The sequence below is a fragment of the Nematostella vectensis genome, chromosome 2, assembly GCF_932526225.1.
Source record: "Nematostella vectensis chromosome 2, jaNemVect1.1, whole genome shotgun sequence".
Taxonomy (NCBI): Eukaryota; Metazoa; Cnidaria; class Anthozoa; order Actiniaria; family Edwardsiidae; genus Nematostella; species Nematostella vectensis.
Genome location: NC_064035.1, coordinates 13,861,341 through 13,884,663, shown reverse-complemented (window position 1 = coordinate 13,884,663; position 23,323 = coordinate 13,861,341). Strand labels below are relative to the sequence as shown.

At 40.6% G+C, this 23,323-nt stretch overlaps 2 protein-coding genes across 4 annotated transcripts in view; one reads left to right on the top strand and one right to left on the bottom strand.

Annotated features, from left to right (window-relative positions):
• LOC5521688 overlaps positions 1-2,292 on the top strand; it is a 46,450-nt gene extending 44,158 nt beyond the window's left edge. For both annotated transcript variants that reach the window (XM_048723900.1, XM_048723901.1), the window contains one exon: positions 76-2,292. In XM_048723900.1, coding sequence (XP_048579857.1) covers positions 76-335 — 260 coding nt within the window. In that variant the 3' untranslated portion in view covers positions 336-2,292. The remainder of the gene's footprint in view (positions 1-75) is intronic.
• On the bottom strand, positions 2,252-22,814 carry LOC5521686 (integrin beta-1-A). 2 transcript variants are annotated; one of them, XM_032366875.2, is made up of 29 exons: positions 22,664-22,814; positions 21,651-21,709; positions 18,569-18,660; positions 17,873-17,983; positions 17,728-17,791; positions 16,931-17,062; positions 16,275-16,371; positions 16,052-16,145; positions 15,751-15,840; positions 15,012-15,098; positions 14,342-14,416; positions 13,945-14,040; positions 13,542-13,640; positions 13,309-13,382; positions 13,085-13,139; positions 12,952-13,004; positions 12,790-12,874; positions 12,197-12,267; positions 11,576-11,635; positions 10,399-10,446; positions 9,392-9,470; positions 8,923-9,010; positions 6,862-6,968; positions 6,364-6,456; positions 5,627-5,762; positions 5,408-5,515; positions 4,871-4,980; positions 4,611-4,667; positions 2,252-2,859 (listed from the first exon to the last, which is right to left on the bottom strand). In XM_032366875.2, exons 2-29 carry the CDS (start codon positions 21,694-21,696, stop codon positions 2,794-2,796), a joined length of 2,373 nt encoding a protein of 790 aa, XP_032222766.2. In that variant the 5' UTR covers positions 21,697-21,709; positions 22,664-22,814; the 3' UTR covers positions 2,252-2,793. The 2 variants fall into 2 exon arrangements, with proteins under 2 accessions (XP_032222766.2, XP_032222767.2); XM_032366876.2 differs by lacking the exon at positions 10,399-10,446.
• Positions 22,815-23,323: the final 509 nt, after the last annotated feature.

Below are 23,323 nucleotides of genomic sequence, written 5' to 3'. Positions count from 1 at the left end.
TTCCAGACTCTGCAATCGTAGCAGCAGGAAAGTCAAAATCAGCTTATAAAAGGACTGTGTTCGATTTTGTCTTAGGAGCACCGCAAAAACAGTTCCAACACCAGACGTTTGATAACCCTATAAGCTTCTCTTCCCGAGCATATGATGCGGATGAGCCAAATCCAGCCGTGACTATCCCCGACATGACACCGCCTGACGTGACACAGAGCGTGACCGCTCCTGACGCCACATATGGCGTCGCCTTTCCCGATTTGAAAGCCGCAGAGGAAGACATTCCTAGTAGCGCCACCAACCTTGCCGTCAGTGACGTCATCAAGGACGAGAGTCTTTGCTGAGTAGTTAGAAGCCTTAGTGACCACCAAGGATAGCTTTGCTGAGAAGTAAGGTAAAGTCATCAAGGGGGGGGGGGGGGGGGTACCAGGTTTTCGGATCGGCGGATCTGGCCTAAAATGGCGCGGAATGTCGGATTCTGAAAACATACCGGATAACGGATCTATTGAAAATCTAACGTCGGGTTTCGGATTCTGATAATCGCGACTACGGATTTTGTAAAAAAAAGTCCCATGTATGATTTAAACATATAAAAACAAATGAGCTGATCTTCGGATTTGGAAACCCTTCCCCCCATAAAAGATAGTCTTTGTTTAGAAGAAAGCTACCTTAGTGTCGTCATCAAACTCAAGCTCGTCTGTTTGTTAAGTGTTACTGTGTGTGAGCGTTAAGTGGTACTGGGTGTCAGCGTTAAGTGGTACTGGGTGTGAGCGTTAAGTGTTACTGTGTGTGAGCGTTAAGTGGTACTGGGTGTCAGCGTTAAGTGGTACTGGGTGTCAGCGTTAAGTGGTACTGTGTGTGAGCGTTAAGTGTTACTGTGTGTGAGCGTTAAGTGTTACTGTGTGTGAGCGTTAAGTGTTACTGTGTGTGAGCGTTAAGTGGTACTGGGTGTGAGCGTTAAGTGGTACTGGGTGTGAGCGTTAAGTGGTACTGGATGTGAGCGTTAAGTGGTACTGGGTGTGAGCGTTAAGTGGTACTGGGTGTGAGCGTTAAGTGGTACTGGGTGTGAGCGTTAAGTGGTACTGGGTGTGAGCGTTAAGTGGTACTGGGTGTGAGCGTTGAGTGGTACTGGGTGTGAGCGTTAAATTTGTCGTATATAAATCTTCTCTATTACATAATTTTAAAAACAACAGTTCCTATCTTCCAACTTTGCTGCTCTTTTACTGTATAAAATTACTCTTATACACATGTTGTTCGTAGTTATTTTGCTTTGCGGTATGTACACGTTCATGCCTTCGTCTTAGAAAACGATTTGTTTTATCCTAACAACATGTGTTTTCTCTTGCTGGAGGCTTTCTTCTTTATCTCATGGTATCCACACTAACGAAATGGACCATGGTTACAAAGCCTTGCTTGAGTACCAATCGACGACGCCCGGAACTTTAAATGGTACACCATATGACAGAAAAAGATACTGGGTGTGAGCGATAAGTGGTACTTCGTGTGAGCGTTAAATGTTAACGTGTGTAAGCGTTAAGTGGTGCTGGGTGTCAGCGTTAAGTGGTACTGTGTGTGAGCGTTAACGTGTGTAAGCGTTAACTGGTAAAGTGAGTGAGCGTTAAGTGGTACTGTGTGTGAGCGTTAACGTGTGTAAGCGTTAACTGGTATAGTGAGTGAGCGTTAAGTGGTACTGTGTGTGAGCGTTAACGTGTGTAAGCGTTAACTGGTATAGTGAGTGAGCGTTAAGTGGTACTAGGTGTGATCGATAAGTGGTACTGGGTTAGAGCGTTAAATGTTAGCGTGTGTAAGCGTTAAGTGGTAGTGTGTGTGAGCGTTAAGTGGTACTAGGTGTGATCGATAAGTCGTACTGGGTTAGAGCGTTAAATGTTAGCGTGTGTAAGCGTTAAGTGGTAGTGTGTGTGTGAGCGTTAAGTGGTACTGTGCGGCAGTAGTAGGGTTGACCACGATTTGTAAAGAGGACATCATTTTTACTCCAAATTCATGTAATTAACAAAGATGCTAGATTATTGCCAAAAATATTGAAAATTGAAAACAGCCCGAAAAAGCCTGGAGCGAGAGTGATTTCCATTTTCAAAAGCTGTGGGTACTGAATCAGTAGGAGAATTGCAGCATTGAAGGTCAATCACACAATTCCATTGAGTTTTTCAAACCAAGAAATTATGATGTAGATGTAACTGTGTGACAAACACTAGTGCGCATGTGCAGTTACCGTAGGTACAATTACGTCATTTATCACATATTCACAACAAAAGTTATTTTAATAAAGGAAATTCACTAATACCTGATGGTTAATTATTATCTATGCATTCTGCTCTATGGATTTTACAATTCGATAAAAGAAGCTTTAAAAACACAACTACCGTTAACCAGACAACATATGAAGGAATCATTTTTCGTATATAAATCTTCTCTATTACATAATTTTAAAAACAACAGTTCCTTTCTTCCAACTTTGCTGCTCTTTTACTGTATAAAATTATCTTATACACATGTTGTTCGTAGTTATTTTGCTTTGCGGTATGTACAAGGTAATGCCTTCGCCTTAGAAAACGATTTGTTTTATCCTAACAACATGTGTTTTCTCTTGCTGGAGGCTTTTTTCTTTATCTCATGGTATCCATACTAACGAAATGGGCTATGATTACAAAGACTTGCTTGGTACCAATCGACGACGCCCGGAACTTTAAATGGTACACCATATGACATGCATTATCTTGCCAAGGAATACCCGCAAGTGAAGGTGCGCTTAAAGATTGAGTGACAACAATTATAATTCGGGGTTTATTTTCCGCCATAGGTGGGGTTCTGAAACGTCGTTGTTGCTTGCTTGAAAATAGGATTTTCTCCCTGCAATACCAGAATATATCAGAATACGATCTAAATTAGACGATGTAAATTCTCGACATAACTTCCTTATCAATAACGGTCAGTGAGAAATCGGGGAGCCTGGGGGATGCCTGTGGTAACAAAACCTCAGATGACTGGTTACTTCTCAACATGACCATAATGAAAAACAAAAGAAAACCTTCAATTTTTCGCGCGCGTGTGTGTTTTTAATTTAGACGGGTTTTAGCATTGGAAGGACGAAGGACAACTTGGTCAAAACAATATGTTAAGTATGGGTACTATCAGGGAGAGAGGGTACTGTACAGGACCCGAAATGATCCCAGGACCCGAAATGATCCCCAAAAGTACCCCAAATGATCCTGGGACCCGAAACGATACCGAGGAGTCCCCGAAATTAACCCCAAGGAATTGCGGTAATGGACAAAGGGAAAGCAGAAGAAATACTTGCAATTCTTGAAGCATAATTAAGGGTTAACAGCGACTCAATTTCTAAACAACGCGACTTAAAAATATTAAATTCCAATACAATACTTCTATTTATTACATTGCCCGGCGTTAAACATAAACAGAGTCCAAAACAAATACACAACTTTCAATTGCTACTGAAAGGAATACAGCATAAACATAGCACAGCTTTGCTCAGATCAACCAAACTCTCGACCTTCCATCACACTCTAAACATTTTGCGGTTCCGACACATGACTCTCATTTCCGGTAAACATCACCCCTAAAAATTAGTATTCATTTGACAACCAAACATGTATTTCACCACGAAATTCTTGTTTACACGAGCGAATATTTACCGACACATTATATTTAGGCAGCCGGTTTGGCCGAGAAGATGGAACGACAAAAGCACACTGAGTAATACACTCGAACAACCAACCCATCTACTACCGATGCAAAATATTAAGAGGATGTGGCATTTGTTGAAAGCAATATTATGTGAGTTTTGAATTTCCTCATGTAGTCGTGCGTACACCCCGGCATGATAGGATAGGTCTTTCATTCGCCGAATAAAAACATGCGAAAAATAACCTTAACCCATTTCGCTTACTATGAAAAGCAGCATGTCCTATCCTTTCTTTTTGGCTTTTTATGTAAAAATGATTTATCCACACCGTGTTCTTCAAATTACTATCACAGGAATTGTTAGTTGACCCCAATTTCTGACTCAACCACAGTATTTCCCTCGCTGTCGTATATTAATATCTTAATACTATAGTTTTAGTTAATGTAAATTTCCTTTTAATAACATAAATAAAGCTAAATGCTTCAAATGTTTTTAAAACTGAAAGCCAATCCTTACACATTCCTTTTGTTGTCCATTACTGCAATTCCTTGGGGTTCATTTCGGGGACTCTTGGGGATCGTTTCGGGTCCCGGGATCAGTTGGGGAACTTTTGGGGATCGTTTCGGGTCCTGGGATCATTTCGGGTCCTGTACAGTACTATCAGGGAGAGAGGGTACTATCAGGGAGAGAGGGTACTATCAGGAAGAGAGGGTACTATCAGGGAGAGAGGGTACTATCAGGGAGAGAGGGTACTATTAGGGAGAGAGGGTACTATCAGGGAGAGAGGGTAGTGGCAGGGAGAGAGGGTACTATCAGGGAGAGAGGGTAGTGGCAGGGAGAGAGGGTACTATCAGGGAGAGAGGGTACTATCAGGGAGAGAGGGTACTATCAGGGAGAGAGGGTAGTGGCAGGGAGAGCCGGCAGAAAAGGCGGAAAAGAAATCGAACACAACACGTACCGTATCCCACTTAGCATTCTGTCTTTCCTTTTCAAATTTAGCGAACTCTCGGCGATCCTGAAAATAGAACAAGTTAACGGTGACACATACTCATGAAGCAATAACAGAAAAGAGCGAAGCGCGCAAAAAGATTTTGGCCAAAGTTCCTGAGTTGGTCCGGCCCGTGAAGCTTTGCGCACCTTTATTATCGTTTTGATGGGGGTAAGAGGGTTACAGTGAATATGACGCATTATCTAGAAGGGGGAGTAACGTGATCTTACCTGTATCGTTGCTAGAAGCTTCCAAATCAGTAACAGCGCCAGCCCAACTCCTAGAACCCCACCCACCACACCCAGAATGACAGCCAAAGCCTCAGCCTCTTCCGGACAGTCTACGTTCATGAAAGGGAACAGATAATCATGGTTAGGGACTTGGTGTTTCAGAGACTACAAAGGTATATGGGTTGACTTCTCCATTGGGGACTGTCTATCGTCTTCTCTCATCTAGACGGTCCTGTCACTCTATTTATTTATCTGTATCGGAGAACTTGAATACATTTTTGTGAATACAAGACGTATATCATCAGCATGTATCTCTGCTAACAAAAAATGTAGGTGCGTTTGCGCTATAGAAACGTCTTTCCCTGATAGCTGATGCAGAACATCTTCTTCGATTACCTCTTCATGTGACTCGAACCTCACTATAACTCGAAAGTGATCCGTTTCCATTCAAGTACTTTTTCCGAATAACTATGCCTTGGAGGCATTAAAGTATTCGAGAGCCAGCTGTATTCACATAATTTATTATTTGACAATCACCTCGCTCTTTTTGCACGTAAATAACGAGTTCTTGGTTCTCATTTTCCCTATAAGCAAACGTGAAGAAGCAGTCGTCTTGATCCTCAAACAGGCACTTCTCACCCATCTCTAGAGTAGAACAAAAAAATCATATTAGAACATCGGTTTTCTACCTAACCTTACCTCACACAACTTAGACTCAATAGATGTATTTATGCACACAATGTTTTGTCTACAGACCTGGCTTGATTTCGTCAACCATCTCGAACAGTATACCGCCACACTTAGGTGCACACTCCGCACCAGCAAGTTTGCCAGTGCCGAATTTCATGCACTGGACGCAGTCTCGATTCGCCTCACACTGGCCTGGACATGTCTGCCAAAACAGAATGTAAAACGAAACTTAAAGCCGCATTGTCACTAGCTAACTTCCGGTCGATTACGTAACAATCTCCGATGATTTTTAACGGAAAACACGACAAATATTTCAAAATATTGAAAGCAGTGTGTTTATTGGAAGTTTCTTTGAGGATTTGATTGATAATTTAGAGCGAATGGCCTGTTTAATATCTCGGATTTTAATAAATTCTTTTGTCTTTTAACGGTGAAGGTTTCCGTCGGACCTCCGGAAGTAAACTGATGACAATGCGGCTTTAATATGGCCAGTGTCACGTAGCTCAAAAGAGTTTTCATTGTTATTCAATTACTTGAATCGATCATACATTACAACTAGATGTATCATATTTACTCTGCGGTTGTTATAAATTTAATGAAAACTACAAAGAATGCTAAAAGAATATGGATCATGACATCTCAAGCAACACGTTACAATAGATAGAATACGAGTAGCTTCCTAAGTTCAATGTTGCCTGCAAAGCGTTGCATTTGGACTGTCTCGTCGACTTGTCAGAAGTTAGAGGTGGGGAAATGTCTGTTGAAAACTAGGTCTATGGTATTTTGGTAACCGAATGACTTACAGGGCAGTCATCACAGAATGCTCCAACGTATCCAGATGTCGCGTTACAAACGCATTGCCCGCATTCACAAGTTCCACGCCCACTGCAGAGGACCTGGAACGGTAATGTCAAAGGTGATTTAGTGTAGTGTGGTTAAACCCCTCTCTCTACGAGCGAGCACGGTTCAATGGATCAGGGCACTGCATATGCATTCTTCTTTTTATCCCTCAAGAGACCACCACATTTTCACGAACAATTCTCAAATCAAACATAAAAAAATGAATGAGCGCCTACCAGAAGCCGCGTTCACCTTGCCCCCTTTGCCCCGAGATAGTGCCACACGCTGTTGTTTGCATTTTGCCAGTACTTCCATCGTCTTGTGGTCGATCGAGCTCCGTTCTGTTTTGAACGGAGCTAAAGCAAGTTACCCCGTTAACCTGGGCGATGCCGATACCTTCCGCAAGGATCGTAAACAATTTACCCCAATGAGTAAGACCGCACGTAGCTAAAGCAACTTACCCCATTCCTTATACACGTCTCGTTGCTCTTTGTGCACATGCAGTCAGGTCCGGTCCAGTTTCCTGTGCAGTTACACGTTCCGCAGTCACATATACCATGCTCAGGGCCTAATAAGGTAAAGCGTGCAAATACGTGTCACGCAATAGCAGAAACCATGCCCAGGGCCTAATAAGGAAAACCGTACAATTACGTGTCACGCAATAGCAGATACCATGCTCAGGGCCCAATAAGGTAAAGCGTACAATTACGTGTCACGCAATAGCAGATACCATGCCCAGGGCCCAATAAGGTAAACGTACAAATACGTGTCACGCAATAGCAGATACCATGCAGGGCCTAATAAGGAAAAGCGTACAAATACGTGTCACGCAATAGCAGATACCATGCCCAGGGCCAAATAAGGTAAAGCGTACAAACACGTGTCACGCAATACCAGATACCATGCCCAGGGCCGAATAAGGTAAAGCGTACAAATACGTGTCACGCAATAGCAGATACCATGCCCAGGGCCCAATAAGGTAAAGCGTACAAATACGTGTCACGCAATAGCAGATACCATGCTCAGGACCTAATAAGGTAAAGCGTACAAATACGTGTCACGCAATAGCTGATACCATGCCCAGGGCCTAATAAGGTAAAGCGTACAATTACGTGTCACGCAATAGCAGATACCATGCCCAGGGCCTAATAAGGTAAAGCGTACAATTACGTGTCACGCAATAGCAGATACCATGCCCAGGGCCCAATAAGGTAAAGCGGATAGCTACACGTCACGTTATTGCAGATACCATGCCAAGGGCCTAATAAGGTAAAGCGTACAATTACGTGTCACGCAATAGCAGATACCATGCCCAGGGCCTAATAAGGTAAAGCGTACAATTACGTGTCACGCAATAGCAGATACCATGCCCAGGGCCCAATAAGGTAAAGCGGATAGCTACACGTCACGTTATTGCAGATACCATGCCAAGGGCCTAATAAGGTAAAGCGTACAATTACGTGTCACGCAATAGCAGATACCATGCCCAGGGCCTAATAAGGTAAAGCGTACAATTACGTGTCACGCAATAGCAGATACCATGCCCAGGGCCCAATAAGGTAAAGCGGATAGTTACACGTCACGTTATTGCAGATACCATGCCAAGGGCCTAATAAGGTAAAGCGTACAATTACGTGTCACGCAATAGCAGATATGCACGCAATAGCAGATATGCACGCAATAGCAGATTATGGGACCGAACATCGAACAAACAATTCAATTCTAAAATAGTTAGGTGTGAGTTGGACGCTCCTTTAAGAAGACAGAGTGAACTACAATACTTTGGCCATATTACAAAGGTTAGAAATTTGTCTACCGCTATCCTAGAGAGAATGGTTGAGGGGAAACAGTCAAGGGGCATAACGCATAGACGATGGTTGGATGACTTCAGAGGCTGGACTGGCCTATTTGGACAATGGCAGATACCATGCTCAGGGCGTAAGTAAAAGTGTATGTTTTACAACATTCTACTCTGTATACTCTGTATATGATTCTTATTTCGATTTATATTTCATTTTTATTGTTTTTGAGTGAATCGCTTTATGTAATATACCTATACCGACAGCACTTTGTCGACGAAATAAGCCCCGTATAAATAATGCCAATATTGTAGGGGAAACACATAGCATATTGTCCGCGTATGAAAGTCTAGTGAGCAATAGCAGAGAAAAAAAATATCTGACATTAACACCCCCTAAAAATATCTGGGCCTATAATTGTCTTGTATACATTCACATGACATTAATTTCATGTCAACACCCGGTTTATTAAGGCTGAATTGTCACCAGTTTATTTCCAGAGGGCCGACGGAAACCTTAACCAATCAAATCCTCCAAAAAAAACTTCCAATAGACACCCTATTTCACAATTTTGAAATATTTTTCTCGTTTTCTGTTGAAAATCATCGAAGGTTGTAACGTTATCGACCGGAGGTAAACTGGTGACAAAACGGCTTTAAAAATCCAACGAGCGGGCAGATGAGATTGTGCTGCATGTACGAGACGTTAATCCCTCTAGCTTACCTCCACAAGGCAAGCCGCTGCCTGGGTCGCGAGGACAGTCCATGTTGGTACACTCACAGTACTTGCCGTAAATAATCTCACCCTTCGTCTTTAAAAGAAAGTATTTGTGTTGACTTATGGTCATTCATAGTTGGAACTGGTGACCGCCATGTCACGCCATGTCGGACTCTAACAAGTACATATGGGAAACAATTGCACCTCCTCCCTCCAAAGAAAATACAAAGAATAAATGGGGCTTCCCTTCTCTGACACAAATATTCTAGATACAGCCATATCACTACCCAAAGTAACCAGTAATAACACGTTATAACGTTTAGGAACCAATCAGAGTGGATGATCTCTTGGCGGAAACTAGTAATGATACGATATGGAGGGACCAATCAGAGAATGCACGAGAAAAGCCAGCTAAGTTGATCAACCAATCAAAGGGCAAGTCAAATTAGGTGTTTTACGCGTTACACTTTCTTACCTTACTCTCAGTGCAGATACACTCGCCGCAGTCACACACGCCACGCCCGCTACACACTTGAGCCGTGCTGTTACCACCGCTAGCAACGGAACGAGATCAACTGTCAACATCAGTCCACTTGTTACTAGTAAATACAGGGACGCGAAAAAAGGGAATAGGCTTCTCTCACGCCTGCTCAATTTACACAGAAAAGAGCTCTTAGTTTAGGTTTGACCTTGTCAGCCACGCCATTTCATTCATTTCTTTCAATATATCTTGGAAGACAAGAGGAGTAATCTCAAAGTAACTACCTAAAATTAAAATCTCATGCGTTTTTTTTTTCAAAAAATTCAATTCAAACAGCTTCCAAAAAATAGTCGATGGCAACGGATTATTCCTAATACTTGATATTTTGCTGGATGATAAAATGGCGGCTGATAGAGGCTCGCTTTATTTTCGCTTCGTCAGTTTAGTCTGTGACGTCTAGACTTTTATAAAGATTGAGACTTTTTTTACGCGTGAGCTATGAGATAACATATCAGGGCCCTCCACTGATAAGTTAATCGTCCATACATTATGTCGGTTTGATCAACTCTTAACGCGAGTCTCACTGTTAAGGCCATGCATCATTTAGTTTTATCTTCAGTTTTTATTTAAAGGAATATTTAAATGCTCGAGTGAAACGCCCAGTCCACAAGGGCAGGTTTCTAACAGAACGAAAAAGTGGAAACGATAAGGAAGGAGGCCGTTCTTTGCATGTACTGTTACAAATGCAAATGCATGTCGATTGTTTCCACTTCATTTGCATGTATTTACATTTGCAACAGCAGCTGAAAAAACGGCGTCTTAACTGGGCAAGATCAGTTGCAAATAATATGACATAAAACTTTAAGTGCTCGAGAATAAAGTCAGCACGTGAAAAGGCGGGAAAGTGCGGTGCGCAAACATTTTTTCGCGCCAAACCACATATTTTACTGACAAATCCGTCAAGAACTGGGCGTCCACCCGAGACTTTTGATTTTACTCACGTGATCGCGTTTTCTGTAGACATTGCGTAGGCTTCAGTGGCGTTAGACCTAATCACGTGAGTTAGGGGTTTACAAGTTTAGTCATCACGTCACAACGTGCTTGAATCACCATTTATGTAATCTTAAATAAACAAGCAGGCATTTTTTTATCAAGTTTAAGGTAATCAAGGGGCGAAATTTGTTAGAGGGTTGGTCAAAAGAAAATAACGTTTGTTTTTTTTTAAGCCAATCATCACGAGCAAATAGGTCCACCTGATTGGTAGAATGGCTGATAAATAATTTATGAGTTTTAAAATGTGAAGTATACAAAAAAATCTTTTAAGTAAACCCTTTGGGCCCAGCTTGCGTGGCAATGTTAGTTTGCTTTTGTTTATTTGATTATTGGCAACGATGGTAACGTTGGGGACGGCCTTATTTCCCACAGGGGATGAAAAGGACTAAGAAGGCCGCCATTAAAAGAAACTATTTATACTATATTTTAAAACTTAAGGGACAGAACTCAGCCGTTATTCCACGATGGGCTAAATATCGCCGTTTTCTACGAGAATAAACTGCAGCTGAAAAAAACATGCGTCACACTAGTCTGGTCCCCGGTGTTTAAGTGCGTCCATTTATTCTTAGCTAACTCGATGCCAAAGTAGCCGTTATTTGTTATTTCACAATCCAAACAATTAGCAACCCGAGGGAGAATAACAACATCCCAGCTAAAAATACTTTTGATCTTTTTTACATTGATGTATATTTCTATTTAAAAAAATACTGGATGAAATACTGTGGGTAAAATTGCAGAAGTGCGTGACATATGTCACACAATACTGGATAAAACACAGTGGGTAATACCGTAGTGGTGCGTGACATATGTCACACAATACTGGGTGAAATACTGTGCATAAATGCTGTAGAGATGCGTGACATATGTCACACATTACTGGATGAAATACTGTGAATAATACCGTAGAGGTGCGTGACATATGTCACACAATACTGGGTGAAATACTGTGCATGAATGCTGTAGGGATGCGTGACATATATCATAAAATACTGGATGAAATACTGTGGATAATACCGTAGTGGTGCGTGACATATATCATAAAATACTGGATGAAATACTGTGGATAATACCGTAGTGGTGCGTGACATATGTCACACAATACTGGATGAGAGGTGAGTGACATACCGGGCACATCGCTTTGGTTCATATTGTGAGCCTGCAGGACAGTTACAAAGGCGGCCAGCGCTGGACATGGAAACAAAACGAAGGTTGGCGACAAAAAATAATAGCACCATTGTATTATAATAATGACTTCAATGTAGTAACAGGGGCGGATGCAGGGTTTCAAAAAAGGGGGGGGGGGGGGGCGGCGAAGCAATAGTTTTATGAAAAGGGAGGACGGATTCATTGTTCTTTTTGGATTTTCTTATATTTCTTGTTGTTTTGCCTAGTGCACACTAGCAACATAACAACATAACGACATGGGCGCGCGCACTATGTTTAGCCCGACATAACGACATGGACATAATGACATAAAAGAAAAAAACATGTTTTTTTCTCTTATGTCGTTATGTCGAAGATAAGAGTGCGCGCGCCCATGTCGTTATGTCGATATGTCGCTAGTGTGCACTGCATTAGCGATTATAGTGATGATTGTGAAAATGATGATGATCAGGCTGGATGATGATAAATATAATAAAATAGTAGAGGAAAAGATTAAGAGGGTTTAAAGTAGAGGCTAGGAAGTTGTGAACGAATAGAAAAAAAAAAACAGTGATGATCGAGGATGAATGTGACAGCCTTTACCTTCCCCGGTCGCAATCGCAGACACCACAGGATAAGGTACCATTCGTGCTACAGTGAATACTTCCCTCAATCTGAAACAACGAATCCTTTTATTTGATACCGTAAGGAGACGACACTCCTATCTAAACGGGTCATGAGTTTTCCGTGACGCAATGTTTACCTAATAACCCGCTACTAGGAAAGAACGGAGCTATATCAATTAAAGGATCTATGTTATGAGTTTTACATGGGCCACGGTTTACTAAAGAAAGTCCCCACTAGAGGAGAGAACGGAGCTATTAATTAAAGGGTCTATGACATGAGTTCTTTCGTGGGCCACAACTTAATTGGAAAAAAGATCGGAGATAACCTGAAGTACTCCACGTAAATCTTTTGGTTCTCTCGGTAATTAATCATATAATTTTTACATTTAGCATGGGTCACGGGTTTCTTGTATATATATATATATATATATATATATATATATATATATATATATATATATATATATATATATATATATATATAACTTATAGATGCGTAATGGATGATAGAGCCCCTTTACGGTACCAAAAGACATTATCGATTTTTATTTAACGAACTTTTAGTCTTACCGAGTTTTCAGGCTTTTCGCACTGGCAGTCACAGATATACTTCAAAGAGATATCAATATCCCCAAACGCCGTCTTCAGAGAAAACCTAGGATTAAGTGACAATTTTTTTAAACAAATATTCATCTAGTTTTATTTTAATTTTTATTTCTTTTAATGTCTTACCCTGGAACTTTTTTGCTGCAATCCGTAGCTGTAACCGAAACATCGAACGACACCTATGGAATGACGATAAAGGAATGACGATAAAGTTGTGAAATTATTTTCTTCAAATCGAAAATTTCCCTTTGTGTTTTACCTCTTCTCCAATCTTCACACCAGTACAAGTGTTCTCGCCGACACGTCGTCCATCGCTGTGTCAATACAAAACACAAAAAGAATGCAATAGAATACATAGATCTGGGGCTGAATTTTAGGAGCGACGTTTAATCTAGTAAATACGGTATGTGAACTTAGATATTGAGCACTTTGGCTTCATACTTCCTCACAGTAAGTCTTCTTGAGGCTTAAATCGATACTTACAGGCAGTTGGCAGTGTAGTCTACTTTGATGCCATCCGGGGCTGTATCTGTGACGGTCTGTGTCTGAGCGATTTTCTGATTGACAAAAAAGGATGTTAATGTGTTGGTATTGGTGTGTTGGTGTGATGTGTTGGTTAATTGCTATTATACCAATTTTGCCATCACAAAAACAACTAATGCTATAACCGAGGAGGAGTGAGACGAGTGTGTCGATCGCTAGACTAATGTGCTTACCAAGTAAGCTTCTCGAATAAGAGGTACAACGTTGGACGAGTCGCTGTTTAGTCTCTCCGCCACGGCACCAGTTTCTTTCCCAAAGAATGAAACAAGGGTCTGTAGAAGAAAGAACAGGTCCGTTTTTAATATCATACATTATATGAAAGGTGAGAAAAGAAGAAATCTTAAAAAATAAATACTCGTATTAGCGAATCCCTGAGACGGGCGGAGAAGCGCGCGTTGCTTCATTTGGGCCTAATTTAAGACATCATTAGAAGTGAAATTTTTGTTCAGAATAGGAAAAAGTTCAAACTTCTGACGTCTAGATTACAGTCAACGTCGCGGTGAAATTTGTTTATTTGAAATTAGCCTGGGATAATTTCCTTTGGCGGAGGTATTGTAGTGGAGTAGTGATTGGTACCTTGTATATGTCTACTTGAGTCTTTGTGATGGCGAAGATAGGCGCCACTTGGTACTGCAGCAGTGTCTCACGGAGGCTTCCAACAGAGGGGTAGTCCTGGTTTGGAAAAAACACTTATCAGTCTACGCCTAAGAATGCTTTGTGATGCAGTTATGGGTATATCATAGAAATAGGATTACGGAGAAAGAATTGAAGGCAGGAAATGGGAACACGTCTGCCAGATTATAGTTGTCATTCAGGTCGTCGCAGCCGTGCTTGATATGACAAAGCCTGTGTGTCAATGATAGTAGGGAGACGAGAGCAATGACTGCGGTAGCAAAAGAAAGCAATGAAAAATTGAAAAAGGAAGAAGTAAAATATTTGCACAATGCAGTTGGGTGGGGTAGTGTTTACTCACAAGTGTAGTTGATGCAGCGTATGTGTTACCCTCAAGGTGGCATTTGGCATCATTTGGGGTAACAACGCCTCCAAGCTAAAAGAAAACATAAAACATTACCAACACCCTTCACTGATTAAGAGAGATATGGTTCCTAAAATCAAATCGCAGAAAACCAAACGAATGACAAGTTGTGTCAGATTGACAATTCTTTATAAAAGTATTCTTTGCTAAGGGCCAAAAGGAGCTTTATATGTACTTGAAAGTAATATTACCATTAGCATTGCAGTGCACAATCACAAAAGGGAGGGCACATGACACATTAGTAAAAATGCAATACTGTTTAACTACTCTGCCCTTCCTTAGGCGTTCCATCTTTCTTTCATGTCAAAAATCTATAATAAACGAGCAAGCATCCACGTTATGCTGCTCTATCGCATCAAAAAGGAAATGTCAAGAGGGAACATTCTGCTTCAGTCATTAAAATAAGTAGTAGGCTACGCAGCATGCAGAGGATCAACATTTTATGGAAAGGGCCATGGAAGAGTAGCCTTCTAGTTCTCATTAGGGGTGGGGGTCCTGTGCTTCCAAGGGCACTAGGTCGGTTTGCACACATGTGGCACAAATAAACTTTTACCCCTACTATTATCCCTATTTTATAATGTTTTTTTTTTCTGGAGAGAAACCTTACCAGTCCATCTCCTGCAAAGTGATATCCTGAGTCAGTGGTGAAGATGACAAGTCGGCGCGCCTCAAGCTTGTTTGCCCAGCCAATCTCCTGAAAAACACACAATAATGTCATGGAAATCAAAATCTTAGGTATAGTTTTCTCGTGTACTGTAGGTATTCCTACACAAAAGAATGTGCTGAGAGGCTGAGCTTTTGTTTTCTCCTAAATTGTGTGTGCAAAATGTATTATTTAAATGATTCTACTATTACATTTATTGGTATTGAATTTCACTATTTTCGTGAATCTTTCAATGACTGCCCATTTCTGTTTTTCTCGTTTTAACAAAAATTGGTGAGACCATCAACTTGAAATTTTTTAACTTTTGCTTTGTGACTTTGATGTAGTTTGAAAATACAGTCAAGCAAAAATGATGTACTTTCGGCAGTTTTGTTGTGTTCAATAAATTAAATTCCTTTAGAAGATAACTTTCATCCCCAAAATCGCAGAATCAAAGTCTCGCAAACTATGCCATCCATTTTCTTGGGAAACTAAGTGCCTGAGAAATATAACACCAATAAAATACTCTTTGATTTGATGCATCTCAAGTTGGAAAAACACCAATTCCAGTATTATTGACAGAGGGCAAAGCCAAGACCTGTTCTATTAAAACAAGATACTGCTACCCAGGCAATATATACAACTTGTTCACGTTTCTATTTAATAAGCGGCTGACAGGGACTCTTTAATTCTTTATTCTGACCTTCTCACAGACAGCAACCTGCATTAGAGCATCAAGGCCACCTTCCGGGCTGTCCACATTGCCGGAAATGTTCAATGAAGCCACAGTAGACTAAGGGAAAGAAATTTTTTAAAAATAAAGATTTATATGCAAACAAAATCCTGATTCTACAGACAAGATAAGGATTGGCTATGTCAAGGTGAATAGACAGGTAGTTTGTCATTTGAATATTGCACATTTGGAGGAATGGCATATTCAGGAGAGATTCTTATTTCGGGGAGGTGCTTATTCAAGCAATATTGGTTTTCATTGAGATCATTACCTCAAATTTTTTTGGGTCTTTGTTAAGAGACAGCATGTTTTTAAACCCAAAAGCAGGAACAGAGCTAGGATTGGTTAGATCTGGATGAGCTCTCCTGCAAAACAACACAAACCCTTTGAACACACCATAAAAGATAAATTCAGATCTCTGTAAAAGTTGGAAAAGTCAGCAAAAAAATAACAAAAATAATAATAAAAGAAAAAGAGTGACCTTAGCTACTTACACAGGAGGGTATGTGTCAATATAAGGAGCGAGAGGCTTGTCCACAAATGCGCCAAAACCAAGGCGGAAACGGGTAGTTATATTAGCCATTTCATCAGCTGAAAGCCACAAGATGGACTGACTTTACCACCATTTAATTGTGTACCTGTTGGTTTTGCCTGCTTTATCATTGTATCCATTTATTTTTTGTCATGAATATGTCTATATATCTGTCTCCTTTTTCTTCTTCCCTCTGCTGCCTGTCAGTCTCACTGTTTATTTTTTTCATTTTTATCAATTGCCAGAGAACAGGTGTAAAACATAAAAACACCCTCCAATGTGCTTTTTTTTAATGAACAATAAAAGAAGTGTATTGAACTATTTGTTGAATAAGTACTGTATATTTGTTTAATTTCTAACTGATGAATGTATAATTTTTAATGTAGACACGCCAATTACTGATAGAGCAGAATTTTTAAATATTTGCCCCCCATTCCTAAAAGCGGCCCACTTCTGATCCACACAATTACATAAATAAGCTTCTAGGGTGTTGAAATGAGCATTTATGGAATTACTATTATAGGAGGGCAATGGGTGCACTTTTACAAGTTTCTAGGTATGTACATTGTATATTGCTCATAATAGTGTTCTTTTGCACTGCATCGTATGGAAACCTACCAATTTTCTGCCCTAAAGTCTTGACTTGTGCAATGTCCTCAAGCATAGACCCAGATAAGTCCATAAGGTAGTAGAGGTCAACAGGGTAATTTTCTGGCATACGAACTTTTACTTTGAATGTAGTTGGTTGGCCTGTAAACCATAACAAATAATTATAACATCATCAATAAGGCCAGGTGTGTAGCTACAGTAGGGATAGCCCACCTCCCCCTCTCCGAACACAAACACAGTATAGCTGGAATCTTACTTTAAGGAAAAAGCTGCCTGTCCACTAGCAAATACAAGGAACCAATGAGGCTTTCCCTCCATTTAACTACAAATGAAAGGGGTAGCGATGGGTAAATCTGAGACTTGCTGAGGAGCCAAGACCCACGCTTCAGAATCCGAGCCTGAGACTTTTGTCAAATTTCTGAATCCAAGCCCAAGCTTTTCAGGTCTCTTTAAAACCGAGCCCGAGCTTTTAGTTTGATAAAACTGCAAGCGCAAGACTTAATAATGAATTGTTCTATGTCGTGAGTCCGATTGGCCATATCAGGCTAGTCCTGATCACATGCAAATAAAACAGATAGTGTTAAACAAAATCCAAGACTCTGTGGTAGTGTTTAAAAATCTGTGACTTTGAGACCATGGTAGAAAAAAAAACAAGACTCCAAGGCCCATAAAATTTTGAAAAATAGAGACTTTGAGCCTTGCGTAAAAGACGCTGAGATTCCGAGACTTTGCGAAATTTTTTCCAGACTTTTGAAATTTTGAGGTACCCATTGCTACCCCTAATAAACACAAACAAACACACAAACCTGGCCTTAAATTTAACGTCATATTCTGTGGAGAGACTTTAACTCTATCATCTAATGGAGAATCCTAAAAATTGAATAAAGAAGTTTAAACACATCAACTAGGAACATCCAAAGACATCGAGATAATTGTACCATGATAACTTACAGTAGACGTGTCAAAACTTGATTTTGGGTTTGCAACTCTTTTACAGAATTTCTCTCTATGGGATTGAAGGTCATTGCATCGTGGACTTGGTTGACCACCCCAGAAATAATTCTGTAATAAAAAATACATCATTATGATGGTAATTGAAATTGTTCATAATAGCAGAAATCAAAATTGATAAAGGGAGAGTGTCCTTGCCACAGGGGGAGGGATGATTCAGCTATAAACATGATTTCATACCCCATTCAGCTATAAACATTATTTCATACCCCATTCAGCTATAAACATGATTTTATACCCCCTTTCCCCAAACAAATACAAAGGACAGTACAGAAACTAATCACCCCCAAAAATAGCCAGCTGTGAAGTATATTCCCATAACACCACCCAAGGCCAAGAATTACTGAGGAAAAAGATTCAAAACATAAATAAAAATATGTCAGATCGCTGTATCATGGTAATACCCTAGAACCCCCCTTGCAGTCCTTGCTGTCAAGAGGTATATGGTATCAGCTGAAGAAAGATATATCTTTGTGTCACATGGACACAAATGAGCTTAGATTGAAGTAAAAAGATTATTTTCTTTTATTTAGACAAAAGTATCAAAAAGTCTGTAGCCTAGAGAGCTTAGAAGAAACCCTGTATCCTTGAAAAAATATATATATATATACTTTTAATTATACTATAAATTCATACCAGGTCTTCACACCAGCCACATTCTGGACTAGTTTGGATACACTCGCCACACGTCAGCTTCTTCTTGCACTCTTCAGACAGACTTGATTGTGCTGTCACAAAAATGGAAACCCTTCAAATTCCCAGAAACCCTGCCCAAGTTAGGATTTTGGAAGGGGAGGATTAGGGCAGAACTTGGTGTTAAATGGCAGGGGTTAAAGATGGATAGGATAGAGTACTGTGGAAGGGGGTCAAGAAAGGTAGGAGTAGTGGTAGTGAGGGGTTAGAGTTGGGTGTGGTACTGTTAAGCAGGTAAGATGGGATACTGATAGTGTGGGGTTGAGTAGGGTGTGGTACTGTTAAGCAGGTAAGATGGGGTACTGATAGTGTGGGTTTGAGTAGGGTGTAGTAGTGTAGGCATGTAGGGGGAAGGGTAGGGTGCGGTAGTACAAGGCAGGTTGGGTGGGTGAGAAGGTGGGGTGTTTTCAGTGCAGGGTTCGAATAGGGCATGGTAGTATTAAGCAGGGAAGGCATAAGATTAAGGGTGTAAGGTACAGTAGGGATGGGGAGGGTATGGTAGGATAGGGTTGGAATAGGGCGTGGTAGTATTAAGCAGGGAAGGCATAAGATTAAGGGTGTAAGGTACAGTAGGGATGGGGAGGGTATGGTAGGATAGAGTTGGAATAGGGCGTGGTAGTATTAAGCAGGGAAGGCATAAGATTAAGGGTGTAAGGTACAGTAGGGATGGGGAGGGTATGGTAGGATAGGGTTCGAATAGGGCATGGTAGTATTAAGCAGGGAAGGCATAAGATTAAGGGTGTAAGGTACAGTAGGGATGGGGAGGGTATGGTAGGATAGAGTTGGAATAGGGCATGGTAGTATTAAGCAGGGAAGGCATAAGATTAAGGGTGTAAGGTACAGTAGGGATGGGGAGGGTATGGTAGGATAGAGTTGGAATAGGGCGTGGTAGTATTAAGCAGGGAAGGCATAAGATTAAGGGTGTAAGGTACAGTAGGGATGGGGAGGGTATGGTAGGATAGAGTTGGAATAGGGCGTGGTAGTATTAAGCAGGGAAGGCATAAGATTAAGGGTGTAAGGTACAGTAGGGATGGGGAGGGTATGGTAGGATAGGGTTGGAATAGGGCGTGGTAGTATTAAGCAGGGAAGGCATAAGATTAAGGGTGTAAGGTACAGTAGGGATGGGGAGGGTATGGTCGGATAGAGTTGGAATAGGGCGTGGTAGTATTAAGCAGGGAAGGCATAAGATTAAGGGTGTAAGGTACAGTAGGGATGGGGAGGGTATGGTAGGATAGGGTTGGAATAGGGCGTGGTAGTATTAAGCAGGGAAGGCATAAGATTAAGGGTGTAAGGTACAGTAGGGATGGGGAGGGTATGGTAGGATAGGGTTGGAATAGGGCGTGGTAGTATTAAGCAGGGAAGGCATAAGATTAAGGGTGTAAGGTACAGTAGGGATGGGGAGGGTATGGTAGGATAGAGTTGGAATAGGGCGTGGTAGTATTAAGCAGGGAAGGCATAAGATTAAGGGTGTAAGGTACAGTAGGGATGGGGAGGGTATGGTAGGATAGGGTTCGAATAGGGCATGGTAGTATTAAGCAGGGAAGGCATAAGATTAAGGGTGTAAGGTACAGTAGGGATGGGGAGGGTATGGTAGGATAGAGTTGGAATAGGGCATGGTAGTATTAAGCAGGGAAGGCATAAGATTAAGGGTGTAAGGTACAGTAGGGATGGGGAGGGTATGGTAGGATAGAGTTGGAATAGGGCGTGGTAGTATTAAGCAGGGAAGGCATAAGATTAAGGGTGTAAGGTACAGTAGGGATGGGGAGGGTATGGTAGGATAGGGTTGGAATAGGGCGTGGTAGTATTAAGCAGGGAAGGCATAAGATTAAGGGTGTAAGGTACAGTAGGGATGGGGAGGGTATGGTCGGATAGAGTTGGAATAGGGCGTGGTAGTATTAAGCAGGGAAGGCATAAGATTAAGGGTGTAAGGTACAGTAGGGATGGGGAGGGTATGGTAGGATAGGGTTGGAATAGGGCGTGGTAGTATTAAGCAGGGAAGGCATAAGATTAAGGGTGTAAGGTACAGTAGGGATGGGGAGGGTATGGTAGGATAGGGTTGGAATAGGGCGTGGTAGTATTAAGCAGGGAAGGCATAAGATTAAGGGTGTAGGTGACAGGGTTTGGTTGTAAGGTACAGTAGGGATGGGGAGGGTATGGTAGGATAGGGTAGTATAGGGTTGGACAGGATAGTGTGATAGTGTAATGTTGCTTTGTGTAACTTGTGACTAAGCTGTATAACCACTGAGAGCTAGCTCCTTGACTTCTCATTATACAGCATGGAAAATCACAACTAAAACAAGTTCCTAGTATGAGAATAGGAGGAGGGGTGTGAGCTCTACAAAATAACACCCTCCACCTCCCTTCCCCATCATGTAAGGCAATAAAAATCTAACAGTCAACTACCAAATCCTTAGCATGTCTGTGGCAGTCTTGCCCTCCTAATTTTGTCAGGATTATCCTGTAGGCCAACGCGAGAACCATGAGGATTACTCATTGTATATTATTTTGCAACAAAATTTAATTGAAAACAATATATTTTATTCCTTGTTTTGAAACAGAATCTGTTTAAACATTTCTAATTCAAAGTCCTATAAACTAAAATTCAAAGTCCTGTACTCTTGATAGTTTTTTTTTGTTGTTGTTGTTGTCTGGAATAGAATTATATGGAATTTTGAATGAATGTCCTTGTTTTAGAGGTTATTTCTTTGGAGGGGTAGGGGAGGGCTTTCCTCATAATCTTTTTTGGCCCCCACCTTTAAATCTGTACACCCTGAGAGTAGCCAGTAATGATCAAGAAACCTTTCATTGGAGTCAAGGGCTCTATCACCCAATGTAGCAAATGAAAAATATTTTTTTAAAGATACTATCTGCAAGTTATATAAAATAAATTGAAAAGAAATTATTTAAATACAAACATGCGGAATAGTTACAATAATAGTGTTGTATTTCAAAGGATTGTACTACAAAAAAACATAATCATAATAATAAACTACAAGGGAGCTATGTGATAATGCTAATTAAATACCTGAGACGAAAGCGAATAAGATTGACAGGACAAGCACCTGCAACATTCTGTTTGTCAGCCTGCCAAGAAATATAGAGGCAAACATTCATTTATTTGTATGTGCTATATCGCCAGGCAGAAAAAAAAAATATTGCGTGTTTACATACTCATACAACGTGTACAATAATTTCATACACTTTAAAAAGAAGGGTATGTAGTTGGAATATCAACAATGCCTTTTCGGAAAATAATGAGTTTTGGTGGTAGATTGATAAGTACCACCCAGAATATTACATAAAGGTTGGCTTTGAATTTTTCAGGAAATAAGCGTTACACAAATTGTTTAGATTCATGACATTTTTCGTAACGGCCAGCCTAGCCTCCTGCTCTCCTCTCTCATCTTAGACACTGCCGTTTGATTTTAAATAATGTTTTTAAATACGTGTGAAAAGAGGTGTTATACAGGCAGCTTTGAATAGAAATGGTAGTCATTAAAGTAATGTGGAAGTAACAACAAAGCGACACGAAAACACAAAAATACTCAATTGTATTGTAGACACCTATAAACTGCAGTCACGCTTCTTACTATTACACAAACATATAACTATTCTACAACCAGACGTAAAAAAAATCCCGTTTAGAAATAATTCTCATAAACATAACTCTCTTTAAAGCAATTTTTGTTGTAAAGAAATCAGCGAAACAGCTGTTTTATTCAAACAAAAGCCAACAGTTATTGGCCTTTCTATCCAGGGCTTGTGTGCTCATATTGAGTATGTAATGAGAAGAGCAAAGACCGCCGCCATATCTCTGTCATTAAAGACATTCCTCGCCGAGATATATTTGCTCAGAGAAGATTCCAAAGCGCAAGAACTCTTCTGGATAGAGGCTATAAAGGACATCGGGCCTTAGATGGCTTACGATTTTAATGTGATTGTGTTTTTATTCATTGATATGAATGAAAATTCTTGTTTGTAAATGATGTCGATCTTCAGTAATACATTTTGTAATGCAGTTTATCATTAACATCTTACCTGTTGGTCTATAGGGCTGTAAAGTGAGTATTAAGGCTACTTTGCTGAACAGAACAAATGATCAACCACTCAATGATGATCAACCTCTACCACACACTCGGAACCGAAGCTTCCCGCGCGCACCGGAAGTCAGTGGCCTGATTAGCATACCTACCCTCTGACGTCACTCACGCCCTGTCGTGGAATACCTGTGTGTCTCTGTACTGAGACGGAGAACAAAAATATATAATTGCGGCCTTGCGGGGGTTCGTTTTTAAAAATAATATCAATCAACCATTCCTTTGTTGTTGTTAACAATTAAAAGTACAATAATCCACGAATAAAATCTGAATTTATTGACGATATTTGATTGAAACTGTCTTGGAATATAAAAGAGAGAGAGAGAGAGATGCCTTTTTTTTAATGAGGGATTCGCTTAATATCACAATGATAATGTACGCATTGCCCTCAACAGAAACAAAATAAATAAAAGCTATTTACAAATCTGTTTACAGCAAAATCTTTGACGAAACTATTTACAATAACAATCCTTTGAGAGAGGGGACTCAGGGAGGGACTCAAGGGAGGGAGGGACTTAAAATAATCCTTCTTCAGTTGCTTTTGATGAGATGCTCTTGATAAATGTTGTCAGATTATTTTTCTAACATTAAAATATTTGGT

Excerpts from the sequence above, each read along its gene's own strand:
- LOC5521686 (XM_032366875.2), bottom strand. The coding sequence starts at position 21,696 with ATGTTGCAGGTGCTTGTCCTGTCAATCTTATTCGCTTTCGTCTCAG. Across the intron at positions 17,063-17,727 it reads GACGTTAAATTTAAGGCCAG|GCCAACCAACTACATTCAAA; the intron begins GTTTGTGTGTTT and ends TATGGTTTACAG. Across the intron at positions 12,875-12,951 it reads TGCAGCAAAAAAGTTCCAGG|GTTTTCTCTGAAGACGGCGT; the intron begins GTAAGACATTAA and ends ACTTAATCCTAG.